At 51.0% G+C, this 21105-nt stretch overlaps 8 protein-coding genes across 8 annotated transcripts; 5 read left to right on the top strand and 3 right to left on the bottom strand.

Moving 5' to 3' along the window:
• The first annotated feature begins 199 nt into the window (after positions 1–199).
• Positions 200–914, top strand: M438DRAFT_160420 (uncharacterized protein). The gene has a single exon (XM_029899044.1). The coding sequence runs from the start codon at positions 328–330 to the stop codon at positions 829–831; it is 504 nt and encodes a 167-aa protein (XP_029763206.1). The 5' UTR covers positions 200–327; the 3' UTR covers positions 832–914.
• Positions 915–3463: 2549 nt separating this feature from the next.
• M438DRAFT_343417 (catabolic 3-dehydroquinase 2) lies at positions 3464–4657 on the top strand. Its single transcript, XM_029904979.1, has one exon. The coding sequence runs from the start codon at positions 3806–3808 to the stop codon at positions 4274–4276; it is 471 nt and encodes a 156-aa protein (XP_029763205.1). The 5' UTR covers positions 3464–3805; the 3' UTR covers positions 4277–4657.
• A 2527-nt stretch (positions 4658–7184) lies between these two features.
• M438DRAFT_268146 (Na+/solute symporter) lies at positions 7185–9628 on the bottom strand (the record flags this gene model as incomplete). Its single annotated transcript, XM_029900230.1, has 7 exons — positions 7185–7980; positions 8038–8409; positions 8467–9005; positions 9062–9142; positions 9202–9266; positions 9358–9503; positions 9558–9628. The coding sequence occupies 7 exons, from the start codon at positions 9626–9628 to the stop codon at positions 7185–7187; spliced, it is 2070 nt and encodes a 689-aa protein (XP_029763204.1).
• A 719-nt stretch (positions 9629–10347) lies between these two features.
• On the bottom strand, positions 10348–12333 carry M438DRAFT_353074 (VPS28-domain-containing protein; the record flags this gene model as incomplete). The annotated part of the gene is made up of 3 exons (XM_029906839.1): positions 10348–11411; positions 11460–11563; positions 11621–12333. The coding sequence occupies 3 exons, from the start codon at positions 12331–12333 to the stop codon at positions 10348–10350; spliced, it is 1881 nt and encodes a 626-aa protein (XP_029763203.1).
• Positions 12334–12542: 209 nt separating this feature from the next.
• On the top strand, positions 12543–15038 carry M438DRAFT_343415 (nucleolar complex protein 2). The gene has a single exon (XM_029904978.1). It carries the CDS (start codon positions 12550–12552, stop codon positions 14779–14781), a length of 2232 nt encoding a protein of 743 aa, XP_029763202.1. The 5' UTR covers positions 12543–12549; the 3' UTR covers positions 14782–15038.
• Positions 15039–15075: 37 nt separating this feature from the next.
• Positions 15076–17260, bottom strand: M438DRAFT_291840 (subtilisin-like protein). The gene is made up of 2 exons (XM_029901762.1): positions 16935–17260; positions 15076–16797 (listed from the first exon to the last, which is right to left on the bottom strand). The coding sequence occupies exons 1-2, from the start codon at positions 17149–17151 to the stop codon at positions 15167–15169; spliced, it is 1848 nt and encodes a 615-aa protein (XP_029763201.1). The 5' UTR covers positions 17152–17260; the 3' UTR covers positions 15076–15166.
• Positions 17261–17707: 447 nt separating this feature from the next.
• Positions 17708–18595, top strand: M438DRAFT_268257 (uncharacterized protein; the record flags this gene model as incomplete). The annotated part of the gene is made up of 2 exons (XM_029900239.1): positions 17708–17920; positions 17984–18595. 2 exons carry the CDS (start codon positions 17708–17710, stop codon positions 18593–18595), a joined length of 825 nt encoding a protein of 274 aa, XP_029763200.1.
• A 418-nt stretch (positions 18596–19013) lies between these two features.
• Positions 19014–20938, top strand: M438DRAFT_160326 (uncharacterized protein). The gene has a single exon (XM_029899043.1). It carries the CDS (start codon positions 19432–19434, stop codon positions 20842–20844), a length of 1413 nt encoding a protein of 470 aa, XP_029763199.1. The 5' UTR covers positions 19014–19431; the 3' UTR covers positions 20845–20938.
• The last annotated feature ends 167 nt before the right edge of the window (positions 20939–21105 follow it).

Below are 21105 nucleotides of genomic sequence, written 5' to 3'. Positions count from 1 at the left end.
TGCTCCTTCCCCTTCTCCGCCGCCTCGAGTCAACTTGTGATCCCTGCTGGCGGAGAACTGTTGAATGTTGATCTCGACCGTTTACTGAGTGCAACCGGCGTGGGCGGCATGTCTGGCGGCAGCACCACCCTGGGGACCCATTCTCTTGCTCCATCTGGGACGAGGGCTTCCTCTACCTTAGAACCCACACGTACCATGGTAGGCCGAACCAAGATGTTTGGTACCGATCAAGATTCCAGATCGACCCAAAGTGGCGTGGGTGGCTATACCACAAAGCGTCACTTTCGGCGGCCTCTTACATATGCAGCGACAGCCTGCTGAGGAAGAATGAGTACTACCGCCCCTTGCAAGACCTATTCGGTCATGTCATGGAGGCAGCAATTGCCCAAAGTGAGACACTCAACCCACTGCTCGGAGCGACGTGGCAGATTGTCTCAAAGTTGGTCTGCCAACGCGCTAATCGCTCGCTTCGGAGTTACGCAACTGAGCCCAAGTTCCCTTTCTGGAGGTACGAGGAGGAACATAGAAAACCGAACACCGTCGTCCAGCGACAGCACCCTCAGGATTCAGATCTCGCTCTTCAGCCACCCGACCGCAAAATTAGTAGTCCGAAAGATACTAGAAGTATTAACTAGGAGCTCCTTGCAATCCTACAGACACCCCAGACGCTATATACTTACCTGTCTTGTACATGTACCACAGCCTTTTGGCAACTGTATACGCTGCCAAGCTGATCCTCGAACAATCGGACAATCCCCTTCTGTGGTCAACAGCTTCGTAGCCGTCAGCAATTGGACCGAATTCGGTGATATAGCCGCCGTGGCAAGGTAGAAGGAATAACGTCTTGCCGCGATCGGTAACATGAGATCACTGGCCAGGTTTCTGCGATTAGCAAAGGCAAAGGCAAAGATGCAAGAGGACATGACGGCTGTGGAGTCAAGGTGAATGACAAGACCAGCGCTCCAAACAATGGTAAAGACGTGATTGCCAACGCCCATGGCAGAAACATTGCGTGCCACAACTGCAGAAAGGCCAGAAAGCCGTGCATCGGGGTGCCCTGTCAAACCTGCCAGAGGAAGAACCTTGTTTGCTCGCACTACGATGGTCCCGTCCTTGGAGCTCACCAGGACTGGGAAGACAGTGGCCGCCAGGGTCCTCAGCCCAGTAAGGGCCTTGCTAAGGCAGGAAACCCCCTGCCTCCGCAATGATCGATGCTACCAAGCCTCCGCTGGAGTTAGCCGCATCCGTCTCCCGTGCCGCGGTGAAAGAGCCATCGGTAACCTGAGACTCCATTATCGACGAGATTAGCAGAGTCGGGGGGCCTGAGACTGAATGAGTGGCGTAATCGTGCCACCAGAGTCAGAGGCAGAAAGCTCAAAATCTACACCGATGGCAGAAAGAAGGCAACTTGAGCGGACAGTGTACCACCACTGGATGGATTCTGACAGCCTGATGCTAAGGAACGTATTGCCTCTCCAGCTGCACTGCAGACACCATAAGCTGCTCACACCCATTCGGTATACTCAGTCATCTGTCACGCCCCACTGACACTTTCGAACGTTCCGTCTTAGGAAGTGCGCCTAGACGCATACCATCAGGGTACGGCCCAGAAATTTTACATGAAAAATGTAGGCTCTTACAGTGGGAAGGAGTTTTGTGAGGCTCTGAGCAAGGCCTTGCCCAAGGCCGAGGGAGGAGTCTTGCTTCTCCATTCGCCAGTGTCTCGTCTCGGCGGTGATGCCTATTGAAAACCACTTCATATACTTCGGTGTAGCTCCAGGGTTCGCGTCTGTCAGAGAGCCAGAGGAAGTCATCGCCGAGGAGCTGGAGCAGCTAGCCATCACCGAGGAAGAGTCCATCATCATGCCAGATACTGCCGCGGAAATTAATGAAGCTACAGCTGCCTCTGTCACACGAGCAGATATGGACATGGCTGTTTTCTGTCACAAGGCTGATGAGCAAAAAATCGTCTCTGGCATGTGGTCCGAGGTACACCTGCTTCACCGGCTACGTGTCATTTTTGAGTAGGAGGCCCTGCCAATTGATGACATGGAGGAACTGGAGATGGCGAGGCGAGTCCGTCTCGTCATGGCGGACCTTTGAGCACCCGCCAACAATCCGGTCACTTCGAACAATCAGAGCACCATCGGTCAATTGCCCACACCAAGGGCCAAAGGTTCAAGCGCTGCCACGGTGCAGGAGACTCCAGGCTGTCCAGCAACGCCATCTAAGAGAGAAGCGTGAGAAAGAGGGCCGAGAGACGGAGGCAATACGTCTGGCGGAGGCGAATGCTGGATATCCTCGCGCTGTGACCACTGCGGTTCTCGAGGCAAACGCTGTGGAAGCCTTGATCAACGCGCTCTCAGTGGAGGCTACCCCTGATGTGAAAACAACCGTGCATTTTGACAGGTGGCAGGAAGCGACATACGAGCAGCAGGTACGCCGCACCTTTGCGGGGAGCAAGGATCACTCCTACTTGCGAATCAACCACTCAGCATCCACGAGGATGGCAAGTGTCTTGGTGCATGCAGTGATGCTGGTGGGGACCTCAGGTGTGGAAGTAAGTTGACGGTAATTAAGGATAGGCCAGCAACAAGAAGGGGATCCATGTCATTCGTAGTTCGCTAGACGCCCACCGTGATCTTTAAACGTGCGTGTGCAGACCCTGGATCACAATATTCTGTCTTTGCTCTCTCCACGTGCTTTTATGTGATCATGTGCTGCTCCACAGTGCCTCCTCGACCAGGCACTAAGTGAGTAGTTGGGGTTCTAAAGGCACTGTCGATGAAGATGTGTGGAGTGTGGGCAGGAAGAGACAGACGGTCCAGCCATTGTTTCTTTTCACATCATGATGGCCAAGGGACCCGAGGGCTGAACAAAGACCCGACGGAAGTGTATCGACATAGTGGACCAGGGGCATTCGATCAACAAGGGCGGTGCGGTATGAATGTGATATCGTCATTTGAATTGTAGAAGTCTAGATCTCGTCCATGATACATATTTCCATCTCTTTCCTTCAAGCTTCGGTCTGCTGCGCAGAAAATCTGTCTTGAGCTTTGTCAGCGAGTTGCTTTTGTAAAAGAACATCATGAAGTGAATTCAACGAGCAACAGTGATTCTCAGTAGGAACAATAAAATTCTCCACGGGTGGACACTTCTCTTTGGAAGGTCATGTCGAGATCCCTTGTAATCATCATAAAAGCGGGAGGGGAGGGGGGATGAGGTAGGAGAGAAGCTGCTTACCAGATTTTCTGGTCCTCGTCGTCTGTGGCAGTAATCTGACTGCAGTCTTTGGCAGACGACGAGGTTGTTGTCGAGAGTGTAAGAGGAAGATGCGCAGCTTCGCAAAGAAAGGCAGAGCTGAGAAAGCTTGAAGAAATCAAGCCGGATTCGTATTGCCGGAGATCAGCCGCTCGGCAGCATCTCTGGTGCAACGATTTGTCTCTTTTCGCTTCTCGGTACACGTCTGGCGAGAAGTTCAAGCTGTACCTATCACCGATCCTGAGATTTGAAAAGTTCACGAGTTCACTGCTGATATGGGGAAAGTTGGTAGTCAAATCGACCGGGGCCGAAGAGTACCGATGCAGAAGCCGATGCGGGAGAGAGCTTGCCGACCACCTGCCGTATCGCAAGGCCGAAGCTATCGACTCCACCGACCCCTCCGAGTGACCTTGAACATCAATCAGGTAGGAAAAAACATACGCTTTTGGTTCTCATCCAGTACATTCTTCTCAAACATCTTTCCTATCGAGTCTTCCCAGTACAAACGTTCAAGTCAAGCACCTTCAATATCAATTCTACCGCCATGGGCTCCATCCTCATCATCAACGGACCTAACCTCAACCTGCTCGGCACCCGCGAGCCAGCAATCTACGGCAGCGAGACTCTCTCCGATGTCGAGAGCTCTGCAAAGTCTCTCGCTAGCAGCCACGGTCTCACCCTCGAAACCTTCCAATCTAACCACGAAGGTCACATCATCGACCGCATTCACCAAGCCGCTGGTTTCGGTCCCAATGGCGACGGCAAGAAACACGTCGACTGGATTATCATCAACCCTGGCGCCCTTACACATACTTCTGTTGGCCTCAGAGATGCCTTGACGGGAGTCAGCATTCCGTTTGTGGAGTGTCATATTAGCAATGTTCATGCGAGAGAGGAGTTCAGACATAAAAGTTTCTTGAGCGATAAGGCGGTTGCTGTCATCGCTGGATTGGGCACTTTTGGTTATACCGCTGCTGTTGATTTTGTCGCAAAGAAGATCAAAGCTGGAAAGTAGATTTGGTGGATTTCCTAGCCGAATAAACTTCCAACGAAAAGATAATTGGAGGGCCTATAGAGCTCATGTGATGGATTCCTCTCTCCGAGCCTCTGTGTGATCATATGCATTTGTCATTGAAGCATCTCATCATCATTGGGAGCATTTCTGAGGGCCTCTACAATAACCCCGCTGCTATGTTAAAGATCAGGGCTCTCTCTGAATTGCGTCACATCACACTCGGACAGCCAGAGGTGGACGGGGTTAGCAAGAGAAGATTCGAGTCCCAGCCGGCTTGAGAAAAGACTATGAGAAGGCCATGGAGAAACTATTGAGGCTATGTGATTTTCTTGCTCTCCACGGCATACCCACAAGACGTATGTGGAGGCATTATTACAACGGCATACGGAAGGAGCTAACAGTATGAATTATGTAGTAGGAGCTGCAGAGACTGACCTTCCAATGACGAAATACTTCTCTCCAGCAAAGGTGTCGTGAGTGCTGCAGGAAGGCACAATTGGTTTAGAGAACAGAGCAAGGTGCAGTGAGAGCGCTTTTTAGTGCTGAATAGAGAAGGTAGACGAATTGACTTGTTGTTGTGATGGTTGATGAGAGGGTCAAGGCGTAAGTAACAAGTAAGAGCGGGCTGAAGCGACTGCCCTGAGCTGTTTCGAGTGTCGAACTTGTCAGACTGGAGGAAGAAGTGAACCATTATTCAAAGATCACCAAGAAAGATGCACCACGCGCAAACCAGTGCTCTTCCCTCAAGAAAATAAAGAGCAACTGCTGACAATTGTGCCAGTGAAGTATCTCGCAGACCCTACCTTTATATACCCACACCCCGCAACTCCTGCAACATTGCCATCGCTTTATCAGCAAGCGGTGGTGGCCCAGTCGGTAGCGAGTCACCAACTCGTGTTTGGAGGCTCTCTCCACTGAAGGTCATCGGTTCGATCCCCATCGAAGACAATGCCAGAGTCTTGACACTCCATCCTTAGTTCAGAAACGAAACTGGTACGCTAGTTGCTTTCCACCTCCGCAAGGGGGCGTTTGTTTTGCTCATGGTGGGTGTGTGCTTACTTTTTTTGGTTTTTGTATTGGTATCATCTGCGGACCAGGATATGAGAGTCTGGCCCTCTATCACTTGCATCTGCTACTTTCATCATAACTTTCACATCTACACGAGTGTTGTACTCACCAATGCCTTCTTCATTCTGATCATGTCCCTTCCTAGAGTCTACAAAAATCCTCTCCGGCTCAGGATTTGAGCCACCACACATCGCTCCCAGTCGTACTCGATTGGCACTGAGCAGCGAGCACCTCGACCATTGCTGCCGGAGCGCGTGCAAGCACATTGCCTCATAGTCTGCGCCACGTACATAGCCGGTCAGGCTAGCGTAGGCTTTCCCCAAGTTTGGCAATCCATCGACAGTCCGATACCGCACGTGCAATCGCATGTAAACGGCAGTGGTATTCCCCAGCTAAACCCCTGGGAGAGGGCATGGAAAAGGAGGCTCGACCGTACTCGATGTACTGGTATAGAAGGACTAATTCGTCAAGCTTTGATTCAAGTCTTATACTCCTTGTTGGCCGAAGCGTACTCGAAGAACGGCGTAAGTCAAGTTCGATCTGCACGGGCAGCCCGATGTTGTTGACTTGAACCGACTCGAGTACGAGGATGCCGTGAGCCAGCTCAGGAAGCCCATCCAGTCTGCAATATGAGAAACACGCGATCGCGTACTTGCGTCTCAATCACAACTCCTCCAACGCTTCTCCTTCTTCTTCGCATCCATCTTCTATCTCAACCATTCTCCAGCCTCCTGTGTAGGTGCCATGGATTGCAACACCGATCAAGATGTTGTTGAAAATTGTCCATATCCAGTACCAAATGTCCAGATTGGAGCGAAGAATCCAGATGTCAAAGCATACGAGAAAGACACTCAATACGAAAGAGAGGATATAATGAAAACGAGTTGGTGGTAGTTTGACTTTTCGCGACATCTTTCTCGAGATGTTGAGGAGAGTTGAAGGTGCGACGAAAGCTCGGAATGGAAAGTCGAGGTCAGACGAGGTTGGTGCCTAGTGGAAGGGACGAGGAAGCGTGGTTGCAGGGAGATGAGGATAATGAATGCCAAGACCGCCTGGAAGCAATCAGCATATTCAAAATCAGGTCAGCTCCTACAAGTACAGGAACACATTGTCTGCTCTACTGCTTTCCCTGTATGCTGAGGGTTTCTACTCACATTGCTGTGGGAACGGACAATGATCTTCGAGACCAGACCTAGGACTTAAGAGATGACGCAGAATATTCGCGTTGCATCCGCGACATCGATATTCATCGCTCCTTCCCATAGATCCATCACTGCACCCAGCTATCAGAAGAGCCCGAAGTAATCATTAAACCTCTTCCTTCTCAGTTGGTTCTTCTTTGGCATCCCATCCCTTCCGGTAAACAGCGCGAATGATGACGGAGACGCCAAAGTTGATGGTGAATAGCCAAATCCAGTGACCGGTGTTCATGCGATACGAAGTTATCCAGACCTCAAAGGGTACAAGAAGGGCAGACATGACCAGGGACAGAATTGGATGGGCACGCGCTGACGATTGAGTGGATCGCTTGGGTTGATCACCATAGACTTTGGACATCTTGTGAGCGATGAGGAGACGAGATATTGTGGATATGAGGTAGAGATCGGTTGCAGAGAAGACGATGGAAGAAGAGTTGAAGCATGATCGAGGATGTTGACGGCCAACGCCAAGCCAACCTAGTCGAAGGAACGACCAGCATAGAAGTACAAAAGTGGATCTGGTCTTTATGGCAGGAACACATTATTTGTCTGTTATATCTAATTCATCATCGTCAGTTTCTATTTCTATCTCATTTGAGCGCATACCCAATATGGTCTCTGACGCTACCATCTGGAATCATTTAGTCGGAATCCCTCACAGCAGCTTCGGCATCCCTGTCCTTTTCCTTGTCCATCTTCTGTTCAACCTCCGCAGTCTCGGCAATGGTAGCTCTGCCATGAGTAACAGGATGCTTCTTGCCAGTGACATCCAAGTACATAGACTTGAATGTTCTAGCGATGGTCTTGCGGCCCTCGAACACAGGATAAATGCCAACACAGATGGACGTGACAAACAACCACAAGATACCCACAACGACCCATCCGGTAAAGAACTTCTTGCTGAAAACGTAGCCAGAACCGTACATAGGCATGGGCCAGAGGATAAGGAAACAGAGGACCAGGCAGACTGTCAAAGTGCGGGCGATTTTGGAAGCGCGGAGGAGATGTTTCTGTTCTGCTTCCTCTGCTGCAAGCGCTTGTGCTGTTTCTCCGTGTGCACCGCCAGGAAGAAGTTCAGGGTCCACGTGAGCAGCGGTGGTAAGATCGGTGTCATCGCCACGTCTGATCATCTTCATAGAGACCCAATCGTATTTCTCGGTGCGGAAGATGAGGGACAGCACAGGTACAGTGACGAGTGGTGTAAGAAGGGCGACTACGTTGCCAACCAGCATGGGGTAGTTTGAGCCGGTCGAGTCGATAGAGAGGTCTCCGTATTGTGACTTTGCTTGCACAAGCCAACCAATCAGAGCACATGCTAGGGCAATGATGGGGGAGAATGTGGCGGCGGCCCAGGATTGGCGGTCCCAGAGGAGGGTAAGAGACGCTGGTAGAACCGCACCTCCGATGATAACACCCATCATGAGGTAGATGTAGCCCCTGCACAAAATTAGCATGTTTGTTCAACACTGAGTATCATATTAGGATCTTCCTTACATTCCAATGCCAGCGTAGTACAAGCCTGTCGAAAAGGCCGCCATGATCAAGGCATATGCTACACAAGAACAATGACTCATGTAGATCAGGTTCTTGCCCTGAGCCTTGGGGTTGATGTAAGTCTGGTAGATATCGTAAGTCCAGATGGAAGAAACAGCAATCAACTCAGCAGACATCGCCGAAGTGACAGCCATGAAGATGAGCACCAATGTGGCAGCGGCACCTCCGGATCCAAGGAGAGCGACAGCAGCGTTAGGGAGGACCAAGCCAGCAGTGACGTCAGAAGCTGCCATGCGAAGAGGGTAGGTAGGGAAGACGGGGTTGTTCTCGAGAGCCAGAGCTGCAAGACCCATGGTAGTAGCGCAAAGCCAGCTAGAAAGTGTTAGCAAATCAAGTATTCGATCTCAACGAGAGGTGAGGTTTTCTTACGGAATTGCAAACCACGAAAGACCTCCCATGATGTATCCAGGAAGAGCGTGTACTGGCGATGCAGCAATAGCCTTGTTCCAGTAACCGTTGTCAAGGTATACGGTACCAAAGTTTCCGACCAGGTTGATGACGAAGAAGATACCACCCTCACGAGATTGCATGGTAAGATAACTTCCCTGCGCATTTCCTTCGACGGGATGACGAGCAGAAGCAGCCTTCAGCGCATCGTACACAGCTCCAGGAGATCCAAGAATGTTGTTGGTAGCGTACGTGGTAAAGGCGAAAAGGAAGATAATGATCAGAATGACAACGGTGTGGACCCAATCGGTGATGAAGGTCGCTTTGATGCCACCGAACATGGTGTACAGGACGACACCAACGGGAAGGAGGAAACAAGCTGCGACAGGGTTCATGCCTGTCAGGTCCTGGATGACGGCACTGCCACCTGTGAGAAGCATGGCTGTAACTAGAATGTTGGTCATGAGACCAAAGGTGATGAAGACTCCATGGGTGATTCCTCCGTAGCGGGCGCGGATGGCCTAGAACAAACACTGGTTAGGAGGGTTACCATTTTGATGCGATTGATGATACAAACCTCGAGGAAAGTATGTGCGTTGGGTGCCCGTCTCTTCAGTTCAATTGCGAGGGTTGCAAAGAGAATGACTTGTACTGTGGCCTGGAATAAGATTTCGTTAGCACGGTCATATTTCCCGCAATGAATCCTAGTGAACTTACGCCTGATGCATACCAGAAAGGCCCAGAGACGCCATAGTTGTAGGCCACGGCAGATGACTGCAGCACTGTTGGAAGTTAGATACCATTCGTGGTTCAAGACGCAACTAGAAAAGAAGATTGAAAGAATAGAGAACAGTGCAGGAAGGTAATACTTACGAGTCGCGGCCCAAGTCCAACTGGAAACAACGGCAGCAGCCACAAGACCTGACTTGACACTTCTACCAGCTGTAGAGAAAACTTCACTGGTCTGCAACTCATTGTTGTATCTTCGTAGTGTCCATGTAGTGAACATCATGCCCAATCTAATCATGATAATCAGCTTCCTAACTCTCATCTGTACGACATGCAAGACTCACGCGAAAAGGAAACCGACACCCAGGACGACGCCATAGCCAACACCTTGTGAGAGAATGGCGATTCCAGCCATTGCGAAGAGAAAGTTAGTATAGAATTGATTGCAGCCAGTAGAGCAGGACTATAAAGATCTTATAGTAAAGAAAAGCCGATATCCGGCTATGTCTCTCAAGTCAAGTCTGGTCTGAGTAAGGAAACCGCTTTGTGAGCAAAACTCCGCGGCGAGAAGAAAGCTGCCAGCCGTTTTTTATATATGCGATGCGCACTGCAGGGTCTCTCTATCTCACATGGCACAATCGTCAAAACGCACGACTGGGGTTGTTTGGTGGGTCGTAAAGTGATCGACATGGCAGACGTTGTGGTGCGAGGTCGCTGATAAGGAAGCAAGTCTGGGGTTGAGATTGGCATGTGCTTGTCGCTGATTGGCTTTGACAAACTCCCAACACTCTTTTGCTTATCAGTGTTGTTAGACCAGCCGCCAGCGCTGTCTTTATCATCCACAAACTGCCCTGGTTGCCAGTAAGAATTTGCTCGATCGTTTCATGTAATCATATCTCTGCGTCTTCGTCTTGGCAAAGAAAAGAACTGGTGGATAGCGCGCTGTTTGACAGATTGTGGGGTGCTTACTCGATGCGATTGTTTCTTCGGCGCGCCGCACCGGCATACTGTATCTACCCGACCTAGCTCTGTGCAGGAGTTCGACACGACGAACTAGAAGTTGAAGGATTGCTGAAGCTTATTGCTGTTGTTGATTTAACTGTCATGAATTCGTTCCGGTTTCGGAGCATCTTCCTATGCATCCTTCCACTTCCACATACCCATCCAGCACTCAACCTCACTCAGCTCTTCACCTTGTCCATCACTCCAATCGTCGTAGCCTATCTCCGTTTGTTCATGACAGATTTCTAGACCAATCTTGACCATGCGGTCTTTCAGATCGGCACGCTCTTCAGCATATGCTTCACGGATCGGGATTTGGATCAAGACGCGTGCATCAGGACCGCGAGCGAGATGGCAGTTTATCGTTTGGACAAGCCATGCCGGGTGTTCCTTTGAGTAAATCGGATCGGCAGCAACAACAAGAGGGTATTTTGAGCTCTCCGCCTCTGCAACCAGTGGTCGTTTACCCTCGGAGTCCTCGGGATAGATGATTTTCTCCGGCGCCGTCCAATCAAGCATGGCTGCTTGGGCAGATCCATTCCTCGATTCAATCGTTTCTTTGTTTGAAGCGATGTTTCGTTCTAGATTGGGTACAATCTCAGGCAAGTCGGTCAAGAGTACTTGTGCACCTAGCACAGCGGCGGCTGCAATGCCAACAAGACCAGTGCCTGCGCCCAGCTCCAGTATAGTCGCGTTCTTGTCCTTGCCAAACACCAAAGGTATGCGATCACGCAGATTGTGCCAGTTGCGAGCAAAAACGAAAGATGACGCCCACGTCTTGAGACCAAGGTTATCTTCAGTAAGGGCTGGTTCGTGGATCTTGACGTCTATGTTTGTGTCTTGCTCGTCTGATGTGGTAATGACAGGCTTCATGGTGCTGGAGCTGTTGGTTGTCTCGGCAGACAGAGGTATGCGGAAGGAACGACTGATAGCACCCATCCCAGTGCGACCAGATCTCTCGCTCAGGCGTAGCGAAGCCGAATCCCAGATCTTCTCTTTCTCGGCATCATCTTCAATCCAGGTCAACGGGCTTGACACGATCCGTGTAAGATATTGGGGAACACCGTTGGAGCGGACTTTGGGTTTAGATTGTGTGGCTGTCTTGTCCCATGATTGAGGTTCGAGGCTGAGCAAGGACAATGTGTCTAGTAGCTGTTTGGAAGAAGGCTTGGTGTAGATCTGCGGGAGATCGAGCACTGCAGTAGCGTCAGAGGTGCACGAACGCAATCAGAGGATACACCTACCGTCTAGAACCTCTTCTTCGTGGTCTGACTGCTGCGACGGAGCGTCTTTGGAGGAAGAATCGGACATTTTGGTTGATCGTTGCAGGTGACGCTCTGCTGCACAACTTCTGGAGAAGGCGCGGAGACGCACAGACCATCCGAAGAATATCCATCTTCATTACTCGAGTGTCGCCTTGAAGCCATCATAAGCCAGATTCATGTCGAATTGGAGTTCACGAGCCTGTTCGTCGGAAAGGTCTTGAGCGGCACGCATCTGATTGAGAGTGATGAGCCATTGTACTATTTTGGCCTTGTTCTCAAAATCGCGATCCGTGACTTTGTTGACAGCTTGAATGGTTTCGACGAGGATAGGGTGAAGCGTGTCCTTGGAGAGCATGTTCATCTTGATGGCATCGAACAGGGTGATGAAGTTTTCGGAAGCCGAAACGATATGAGTGGCAGCAGCACCTGCTCCACCGCCAGAAGGAGCACCGGGTGCACGAGAGGGAGCTTCCACAGTAGCTGGTAGACCAATCTTCAGACGATCGGTGGCACGAGGAACTTCCAGATTCCATTCCAACTTGAAAGACTCGAGGCTTCCAAAGGCTCTTGCGACCGAGTCATCTGCAAGGTTGGATTTGTACTGCTTCAACAAACGGCTACATGTGTCGGTATAATCCGTTTCGGAGACAGAATCTTTGAGGAAGGCCCTTTCCAGTGCTTCCAGGGTGACAATGATGCTGTATATCTCGGCCAGAGATTCATATAGGTCGCGTTCAGCACTGTTGTTGGCAAGTTTCAGCTCTTCGTCGACATTGATGGTGGCTGATAGAGTTGAAGTCGGTGTATAACTGTACGGAGTGGGCGCGTAGGCCAACTGCCGTTCTGCATACATGTTGGCGATGTGTTAGCTGCAGTATAGAAGTACAAGTAGAAAGGTGACGATGCGGGAGAGAGGTGATGGAGTGTCGGCATGTGATTGACCCGATTGGGCAGGGTGTCTTGGCATCTCCGCAGAATCGGGCGCAGAGATCAAATCGCCGAGAGACTTTCTCTAGGAATTTGCGCCATCAACCAACTTTTTCTTAACCACCAATTCACATCTCACAACATGGCTCAATCAAAGGCCACCAAGAAGTTCGAGAAGAACCATCTCAAGGACACAATCAAGCGTCGCAAGGATTTCGCCAAAATCAAGCAGCGCCACCAAATCAACGAGAAGAAAAAGGCAAAGAGAGCTGCCGACAATGAAGTTTCCACACCACCACCAGAGACCAGAGCGCCGGCCAAGGATGGAAAGCAAGACTTTGAGAGCATGAATGTCGACGACTTCTTCCAGGGAGGCTTCGACGTACCAGAGCTGCCGGCAAAGATGGACAAGTCGCTCAAGAGGAAACGCGCCGCAAAGACCGACGACAAGGACGCACAAGCAACACCCGCCGCCGCCGACGATGATGCATCAGACTCGGATTCTGAAGTCGACGACCCGGAAGCTTTCCAAGCACAACTGGACGCCCTCGCCGCAAAGGACCCCGAGTTCCACAAGTACATGCAAGAGAATGAGCCCGATGCTCTCAACTTTGAGGATGCAGACTTGGGCGAGATTGATGAGCTGAGTGGTGATGAGGAGGACGAGAGACCATCAAAGAAGCAAAAGGGAGAGGGCAACGAGGTGACCAAGCAGATGATCGCAAAGTGGCAGAAGGCCATGACAACACAACACTCGCTACGCGCTTCCAAGGAAGTTGTTCTTGCCTTCCGTGCTGCTGCTCACGTTTCAGATGAAGAGGACAAGATCTTCAAGTACTCCATCTCAGACCCGCAAGCCTACCACGAGCTGTTGGTTGTCGCGCTCAAGCACCTGCCTGAGGTTCTCGCACACCATCTGCCCGTCAAGGAGAAGGCTGGCGGCAGAGTGACTTTCTCGACCGACTCGAAGAAGTTCCGCAACCTCAGCCCTCTGCTCAAGTCGCATCTCACATCAGTTCTGCACTTGCTCGCCCACTTGTCCGACCCCAACACCATCCGCATGACCCTCACCAACGTTCTTCCTCTCCTCCCCTACGTTCTCTCATTCAAGAAGATCATCCGTGATCTGACAAAGGCTGTCACCGGTGTCTGGTCCGAGTCATCAAGCACCGAAGCCACCCGTATTGCTGCTTTCCTCGTTCTCAGAAGATTGGTCGTCATTGGTGACGCTGGTATCAGAGAAGCCGTTCTCAAGACCTCATACCAAGGCCTGATCAAGGGCAGTCGCAACACAACCGTCCACACCATCCAAGGCATCAACTTGATGAAGAACTCGGCAGCCGAGCTTTGGGGCATCGATCCTACCATTGGCTACACAACCGGTTTCACCTTCATCCGTCAACTCGCCATCCACCTCCGCAGCAGCATCACCAACAAGTCAAAGGACTCATACAAGACCGTCTACAACTGGCAATACGTACACTCCCTCGACTTCTGGTCCCGCGTTGTCGCCTCGCACTGTCAATCGCTCGCCGAGGCCGAGAAGGGTGCCGCTTCCCCCCTGCGCCCCTTGATCTACCCCATCGTGCAAGTCACCCTCGGTGCCATGCGCCTCATCCCAACCAGCACATACTTCCCCCTCCGCTTCCACCTCATCCGCAGTCTCCTCCGCATCTCCCTCTCCACCGCCACCTACATCCCCCTCGGCTCCGCCCTCTACGAAGTCCTCAACGCCGCCGAAATGCGCAAGCCCCCCAAAGCCTCCACCCTCAAGCCCCTGGACTTCTCCGTCGCCGTCCGCGCCCCCAAAACCTACCTCCGCACCCGCGTCTACCAAGACGGCGTCGGCGAACAGGTCATCGAACTCCTCTCGGAATTCTTCATCCTGTGGGCCAAATCCGTCGCTTTCCCCGAACTCGCACTCCCCCTTGTCGTCCTGCTGAAACGCTGGCTCAAGGAAACGGGCAAGAATTCCAAAACGCCGAATAACAATGCAAAACTCACTTCGCAGATGATCCTGCTGGTGCAAAAAGTGGATGCGAATATCCGCTTCGTAGAGGAAAAGAGAGTCAAGGTCGACTTTGCACCAAACAACCGCAGCGAAGTGGAGAATTTCCTAAAGGACACCGAGTGGCAAAAGACACCACTCGGCGCTTTCGTGGTCGGACAGAGAAGAATCAGAGATGAAAAGCAAAAGTTGATGGAGGAGGCAAGAAAGGAGGACGAAAAGAAGAGGGAGGAAGAAAAGGCCGAAAGATTGGCACAGGATGGTCAAGATTTCGACGACGAAGACGAGGCTAGTGGTGACGAGGACGAGTCTGAAGATGAAGAGATGGAGGTTGAAGGTATCAGTGATGAGGAAGACAGCGAGTAGATGTGGCCAGCACAGTAAGGAAAAGTTGATTTTTTGCATCGTGTATAGGCGTCTCTATTTCTTGGTTGGTTTCTTCTTCAGAGATATCAAAGTATTACATTTTGAACCTTTTGTCATTCAGAATGTCACGTTTTCTCCTGTGTCCGTATTCGTTACGTGTGTAGCTGCAGAACTGCACGTCGTTTTCTACAGAGTTCTCGTACCAAGTAAGAGCATCGATTGAATAGTTCACAGAGAGGAGAATAGGAGAGATGGAAGTCAGTATGGATAATTGAATCATAGTTCATTACTTTTGTGAGTATCAATACGTATCATAACAATGAAGCCTCAAACAATAGTGAAGCCTCTGAAGCCTAGGTAAACAAACAGAAGTGAAGCCTCATATCTAGCTCCAGCCACCGGTGTGGTTCCAGTATCCGTGTACGCCAAGGAGATGGATGATGTCTCTGAACTTGGGAGTACCGAAACCAGTAACAGGATCCCAACCCTCGACAGCAGGGAAACCCTTACCATCGCCAATCTCAGAGCATCCAACAGCAGAACCGCTGGTGATGTCGGTGAAGGCGCGGTAACCCTTCTTGTACAGCCAGGGGTTGAGGAAACCAAGAGTGGGCTTGCCACCAGCGAGCAGGGCATCGTTGACGAGAGCAACAAGCGCGGCGATGAGGGGTGTAGAGGCGGAGGTACCAGAGACGAGAGTATCAGTGCCGTTCCAGACGGTCGAGAAGTAACTTCCCTGGCCAGCAATATCAGGGTAGGCTCTTCCGCTAGCATTGAAGTATGCAGCATCTCTGTCTCCAAGTCCCTTCAGGTAAGCCTTGACGGCCTTGTCTTGGTAGGCAGGTCTGGGGAACAAATCCGAGAAACCACCTCCAGATGCGTAGCCAGAGGCATGATAAGCCACAACTTCGGGCTTGAAGTCCATAGTTGCGCCAACGGAAGTGATGTAAGGGCAGGTCGAGGGGAATTCGGGAATGAAGCGTTTGGCATTACTGCCGTTGTTGGTGACACAGCTGCCAGAGCCGCCGACACCGCTGTCACCCGAGGAGTAGAAGACAGAGACACCACGGGCGCCGAGTTGAGCGAGGTCTTCACAGACACGCTTGGCGTAGCTGGCGGGGACGGTCTGCTCTTCATCGTCGTAGGAGGTAGAGACGACCTGGGGGATTGTATCGTCTGACTGGGCAAGGATGTGTTGCAGCCAGTCGAGGTAGGGCTCGTTGGTATTGGTGGTTGTGCCGTTCGAGGGGATGAAATCGGGTGATCCGCCGACAGTGTAGGCTGTGAGCGGCACGGGATATGAGAAGCCAAGCATTGTCTGCACGTCGAGGTTGCCTTCGATGTCGATTCTGCTAGTGACCTTTGCTTGAGATGTGCTGCCGTTGTTGATGACATCGAACTGGAATTCGTATGCAGTTTCCTTGGCTTCGGGGCGGAACTTCTCGAGGAAGAGGTATGTGTCTGAGCGGTTGTTGGTCTCGCCAAGGTAGTTGACAAGAGACATCTTGTTCTTGCCGGAAACTTGAGGAATGTAGTCAATGGTCTCGTAAAGAGTTCTCATGCACAGAGGGGTGACGCCACGAGGAGTACAGATGGCAGTAACGTTAGGGTCCTGGTGGTATGTGACATCCTGGGAGTATGAGCCACCGAACTTGTTAACTTCCAGAGAGACGGCCTTGGGGCTGCTGCGGAAGAAAGAGTTTGTGGGTTGGATGGTGTCGATGTGCTCGTGCAAGTGCAGAGGCAAAGACCACTCGGGTGCACGAACGGTCTCGGAACCATCCTCGTGACGGTAGACATTGTACTTGGTATCGAGGAGGCTCTCGATGCGGTGAACGGGGAGGGAGACCTTGATCCAATCCTTGGAAGAACTGTAGGAGAGATCACCGGCTTCAATGCCGTTGTCGGCGAGCCACTCGTGGACCAGAGCCAGTGAGTCGTCGGAAGGCTGAACAAGCTTCTTGACATCGAGCTCGCTCAAGTGCTGGCCGTAGCGAGAGTGGTCGGGGTCAGAAACTATGAATTTGGTCAGACACAACATCAAGAGTCTAAGCGGAGTGATTTTTTGTGAAACAAATCCAGCTAATCGGAAAGGAAGGCTCGACGCAATTGGTGCTCGATTGGTTGCTCTAGGATATGTTGGTGTTGCTTACCCTCGTACAAGTGCTTCTCAAGATCGGTGAATTGGTTCTGCTTGACAGCGATGCGGAGATCAATGTTGTGAGTTGAGGGAGCAGCAGCAACCTGTCTCCACTTGGAAGGAACAAAGTGGGAGTCCTTGACGGCATAAGGAGTTCTTGCCTGGATGGGTGAAGCGTAGGCACCGCTCGCAAGCAGGCCGGCGACCAAGAAGAATTTCGCAGCACTCATGATGGATGGATGAAGAATGAGCAGCAAAGGTGATCTGAGACAGACCGAGCAACCTACGGGCACAGGATCCTACTTATACACGCGCTTGACCTACCTGTCTTGACCAACTAGAGTTTCCAGTTGGCGAGATGATCGTCTGTTGGGGGCAACAATAAAGAGGCTCACGCGGACTGCAAGGGACACAGACGCTGCGAGCAGCCGCAGAGGGGTAATAGATGAACAGCAATAGCGAGCTAGAATTAGTTTGGAAGGTGAGGGTTCTTGCGGTGATAAGACGATTTAAAGTACGAGATGAAATGCTTGGTGCAGACAAGAGTGGATGCATCTGAGCTTGTCCGTCTTGACTTGATTGGCGGCTTGGGTGCGCTGCCTCGGCAAGATGCGATGCCGCTCCATCGCCGGCCACTCGTGCACGGCTCGGTTGAGATGGCATCACTCTTGGAGACTTTGACATCAGTCACTTACGAGCTTCCTAACTCGATTTTACGTCCGTACACTCGGCATCGCAGCTGCATAACTGAGGTCGCGTGCTGCCGCTTCACGGAAAGAAAGAACCATGTCGGATCTCGCAGGCGGCTTCGTGCCTCTTTCACCACCGCCGTCCTCGATCGCGTCTTCGAATACTCCCAACTCGCTTCCTCAACCGCGCAGAACTCCTCTTAAGCCTGGTGGTACCAAGGAGTCGAGATTGATCCGCCATGTCGACCAGCAACTTCTTCACATACAACGACGATTCGCAAAGCGGGACCCGTCACTCGGTCATGAAGGTGTGCGAGAGATGGACGAGGAAGGCAGGATGATTGAACAGCTCAACGACCCTGCCACCGAAAAGAGATTGCAACAGTCCGAAGAGTGGAATGATGTACAAGGTTATGCTGGTTTCGCTGAAGCAGCAAAAGACGTCGAAGAGCTCATTGGTGTTATTTGGGTCAGCGGTACACCGGCACTGCAGGTCCCGTACTTGATCAACATGGCTCTCTTGACGACTACTATGATACCAGCCTTTCCGCTAGCGCCTCGTCCTTTGTTCAGACTCTTGGGCAAGCTCGATCATGCCTTCGCTTCATTACTGGTAGGCAGAGACGTAAGCACTGACGAAATCCTGCCTGGCTTCAACACAGGTCGTGGTGTAAGTGGCACAGAAAAGGTTCGCATCAAGAGCTTGGTTGAAAGAACAAGGATATGCGTCGTCGAGGTCGTAAACAGAGGAGAGTTTGATGAAGACGACGATCTTGATGAACCTTCACCAGAGGATACGGACATGGATGACGATCTGATCTTGGACGAAGATGACGGTCCCGAAGACATAAATGTCGACGATACTGAAGATGACGACTGGAACATGCAAGTCGCTAGAGTCTATGACAAAACTCTGGTAGAATTGGGCGACTCGATGGATGGTCCTCCAATCGGTATCAGGACTGAAGCTCGGATCGGAACTTGAACTAACGACCGAGATCTGAAAAACGGCAACTACGAGATGAACTACGAATTGATGCAACCGCTACAACCAGCAAATTTCCAAGCCAGAATGTTAGATCAAGAAACGTTATTGCTGAAAGCATCCCCAAATGGTCCTCGATTGTACTACAACTTTCGAACCAGAGCCATGTACAAGAGTGTGTTGACTAGCTCATCTCTATTGAAGACTAGAGAAGAGAAAAAACACTGTGCATTTCTACAGTCACAACGTCGCAAAAGCAAGAATCGTGGGAGTATGGCGACGTTGACATACTTCTGTAAATGAGGATAAGACCATGATCCAAGAGATGGTCTTCTCATGAGTTTTCTCCAGACTCAAGCAGCATGGTCTTCTGCAATGGTTCAGAATCCATGTATCTTCCGACGCCACGGCCACTCCTGACCGTTCGAGCCTCGGTCTTGCTCAACACTGTTACTCACATTTGACCATCATCGCTCGTTGTGGACTTACCTCGAGTATCTGACTGATTGTACGATGACAAATGAGACAATTGTGAGACTTTGAAAGGAGTCAAGCATGTAGGTTGGTATAGAATGCGACAAGGCATTGAAGTGCTCCTGTGTTTGACCAAACTCTATTGTAAGGTGGCACGCGACGACACGATATCTGAGTCGTATCCATCACTGTTCTGCCAACCGTCGCTGGGTCGAGTGAGATTGAGGATGACAAGAAGATTGAGTCACATGGGGCCTTGATCTATAAAATATTTTCCAGCTTGCAGCTCACACCGACCCTCCATCGCAGAAATCCAGGACGGCTGATTGATTGCGAACATTTCTCTGGCCCTCGAATCGACCATGTCGTTCGACAACTTACCCAATGAGTTGTTGCTCATGATTATTGAACCTTACAAGCGCTGTCACCAGCGAAGTCCCAGAACGGGTCAAGCTTCAGTCAGTAGTATTGAGCAAGCGGATAACACAAGACGTCTTGCTGGCTTCGCAAGAGTGTCAAAGACTTGGTATGGCGTTATTGCGCCTATCTTGTACTCGACATATGTCAAGCCAGACAATGCCTATCACAGGTCTTCTCCGCCCATTGCAACGCTTGCACCCTTGTATGCACAGCCCAACAAGAACCTCAGACTATTCCTTCGGTCCGTTATCACAAGACCAAAGCTTGCAAGGGATGTGAAGAAGTTGGTCCTGGGATCTTGGGATCATACGATGACATGCTTTCAGTACAACGATATGCTAAGCTCGGCATCCGGACTTGCGAACTCACTTCGACAATCCTCTGTGGCGATTCCTCCTGGCGATTTTCTCCGCAGCGGTTACAAGGCCACCCTGCTCAGTCTCCGACTTACGCCAGCTCCCCCATGCACGAGGGTGGCACAATTCGTGACCAATCTCTTTGGAGGTGATGAAGATGCCGAAGTGGGCTTGCTGATCGCTCTGACACCAAACGTGCATGAGCTCTATCTCCGACAACGAGTCGATCTGGGGCCCTTCTTCTGGCCGTTATATAATGACTATGGTACCAACTCGGCACTTACTGGTGCCTTGTCAAGCCTCGATACGATAACCTTGGATCTCCCGAGAAATGGATTTTACCCTTATCACAGACTCTTTAGTTGGTTGTTGAACGTAGAGTTCCTCTCATCTCTCACCGTGGAAGGATGCAATACGGAAATTGCGAACCTCATTTCGGTGCTCGGAGGACCTCAACTGAGTCATCTCAATCTGCAAACTTGCAATTTGAACGTACTCCAAGGAACCGTCCGCCTCAAACATCTACGATGGATCGTCCCAGGGAATGCCGGTTTTCGACCTACGTTTGATGAATGGAATCGATGCAAAGCTGTTTTGAGTCTTCAAAAAGACAGCCTCGAGTCTTTGCATTTGGAAGGAGATTACTTCTTGACCGGAGGCTTCGATCGCAGCGAAATTTCATTCAAGGATTTCAAGCGACTGAAATCTCTGAAAATACAACAGCAGTTTTTGTTTGGGTATCAAAGGGCCAGTTCTCTTCTCTTGGACGACTTACTGCCCGAATGTCTAGAGAGATTTGAGGTGACGGTCTGCATGTATGACCTGGTCATTGCGCTAATGTACTCATTGGCACGGCGCCGACACCGCACAAAACTGACCCATCTTACACTGGGTCCTTTCTGGAAGTTGCCTTCTATCTTGCTTTGCAGGTGTCTTAGGCGTCAATGTGCTAGGACGGGTGTCAAGTTCAAATTGGACGCAAACATCAGGTTGGGCTGACCATACGCATACCCTACTGCTATTTGGTTCGATTGCGATATTGGCGAGGTGCTAGATTCCTCCAGCTTCCGTCTTTGCAAGTGGGACAACTCTCGAAAACATCTCTCCGTGCCCAACACCTTGATCTACAGTGATTAGGATAGCTAGAGATAGCGCCGTTACATAGCATGGCCGACTTCCTCGACGCATGGTCCGGAAGGCTTCAGAGCCATCATACTCCAGCGCCAACTGCGAGTCGCATACCGCTAGCTGGCTCAAAGC

Source organism: Aureobasidium pullulans (assembly GCF_000721785.1).
Source record: "Aureobasidium pullulans EXF-150 unplaced genomic scaffold scaffold_4, whole genome shotgun sequence".
Taxonomy (NCBI): domain Eukaryota; kingdom Fungi; phylum Ascomycota; class Dothideomycetes; order Dothideales; family Saccotheciaceae; genus Aureobasidium; species Aureobasidium pullulans.
Note: the sequence above shows the minus strand (reverse complement) of the source record. Positions and strands in the feature narration are given on the sequence as shown.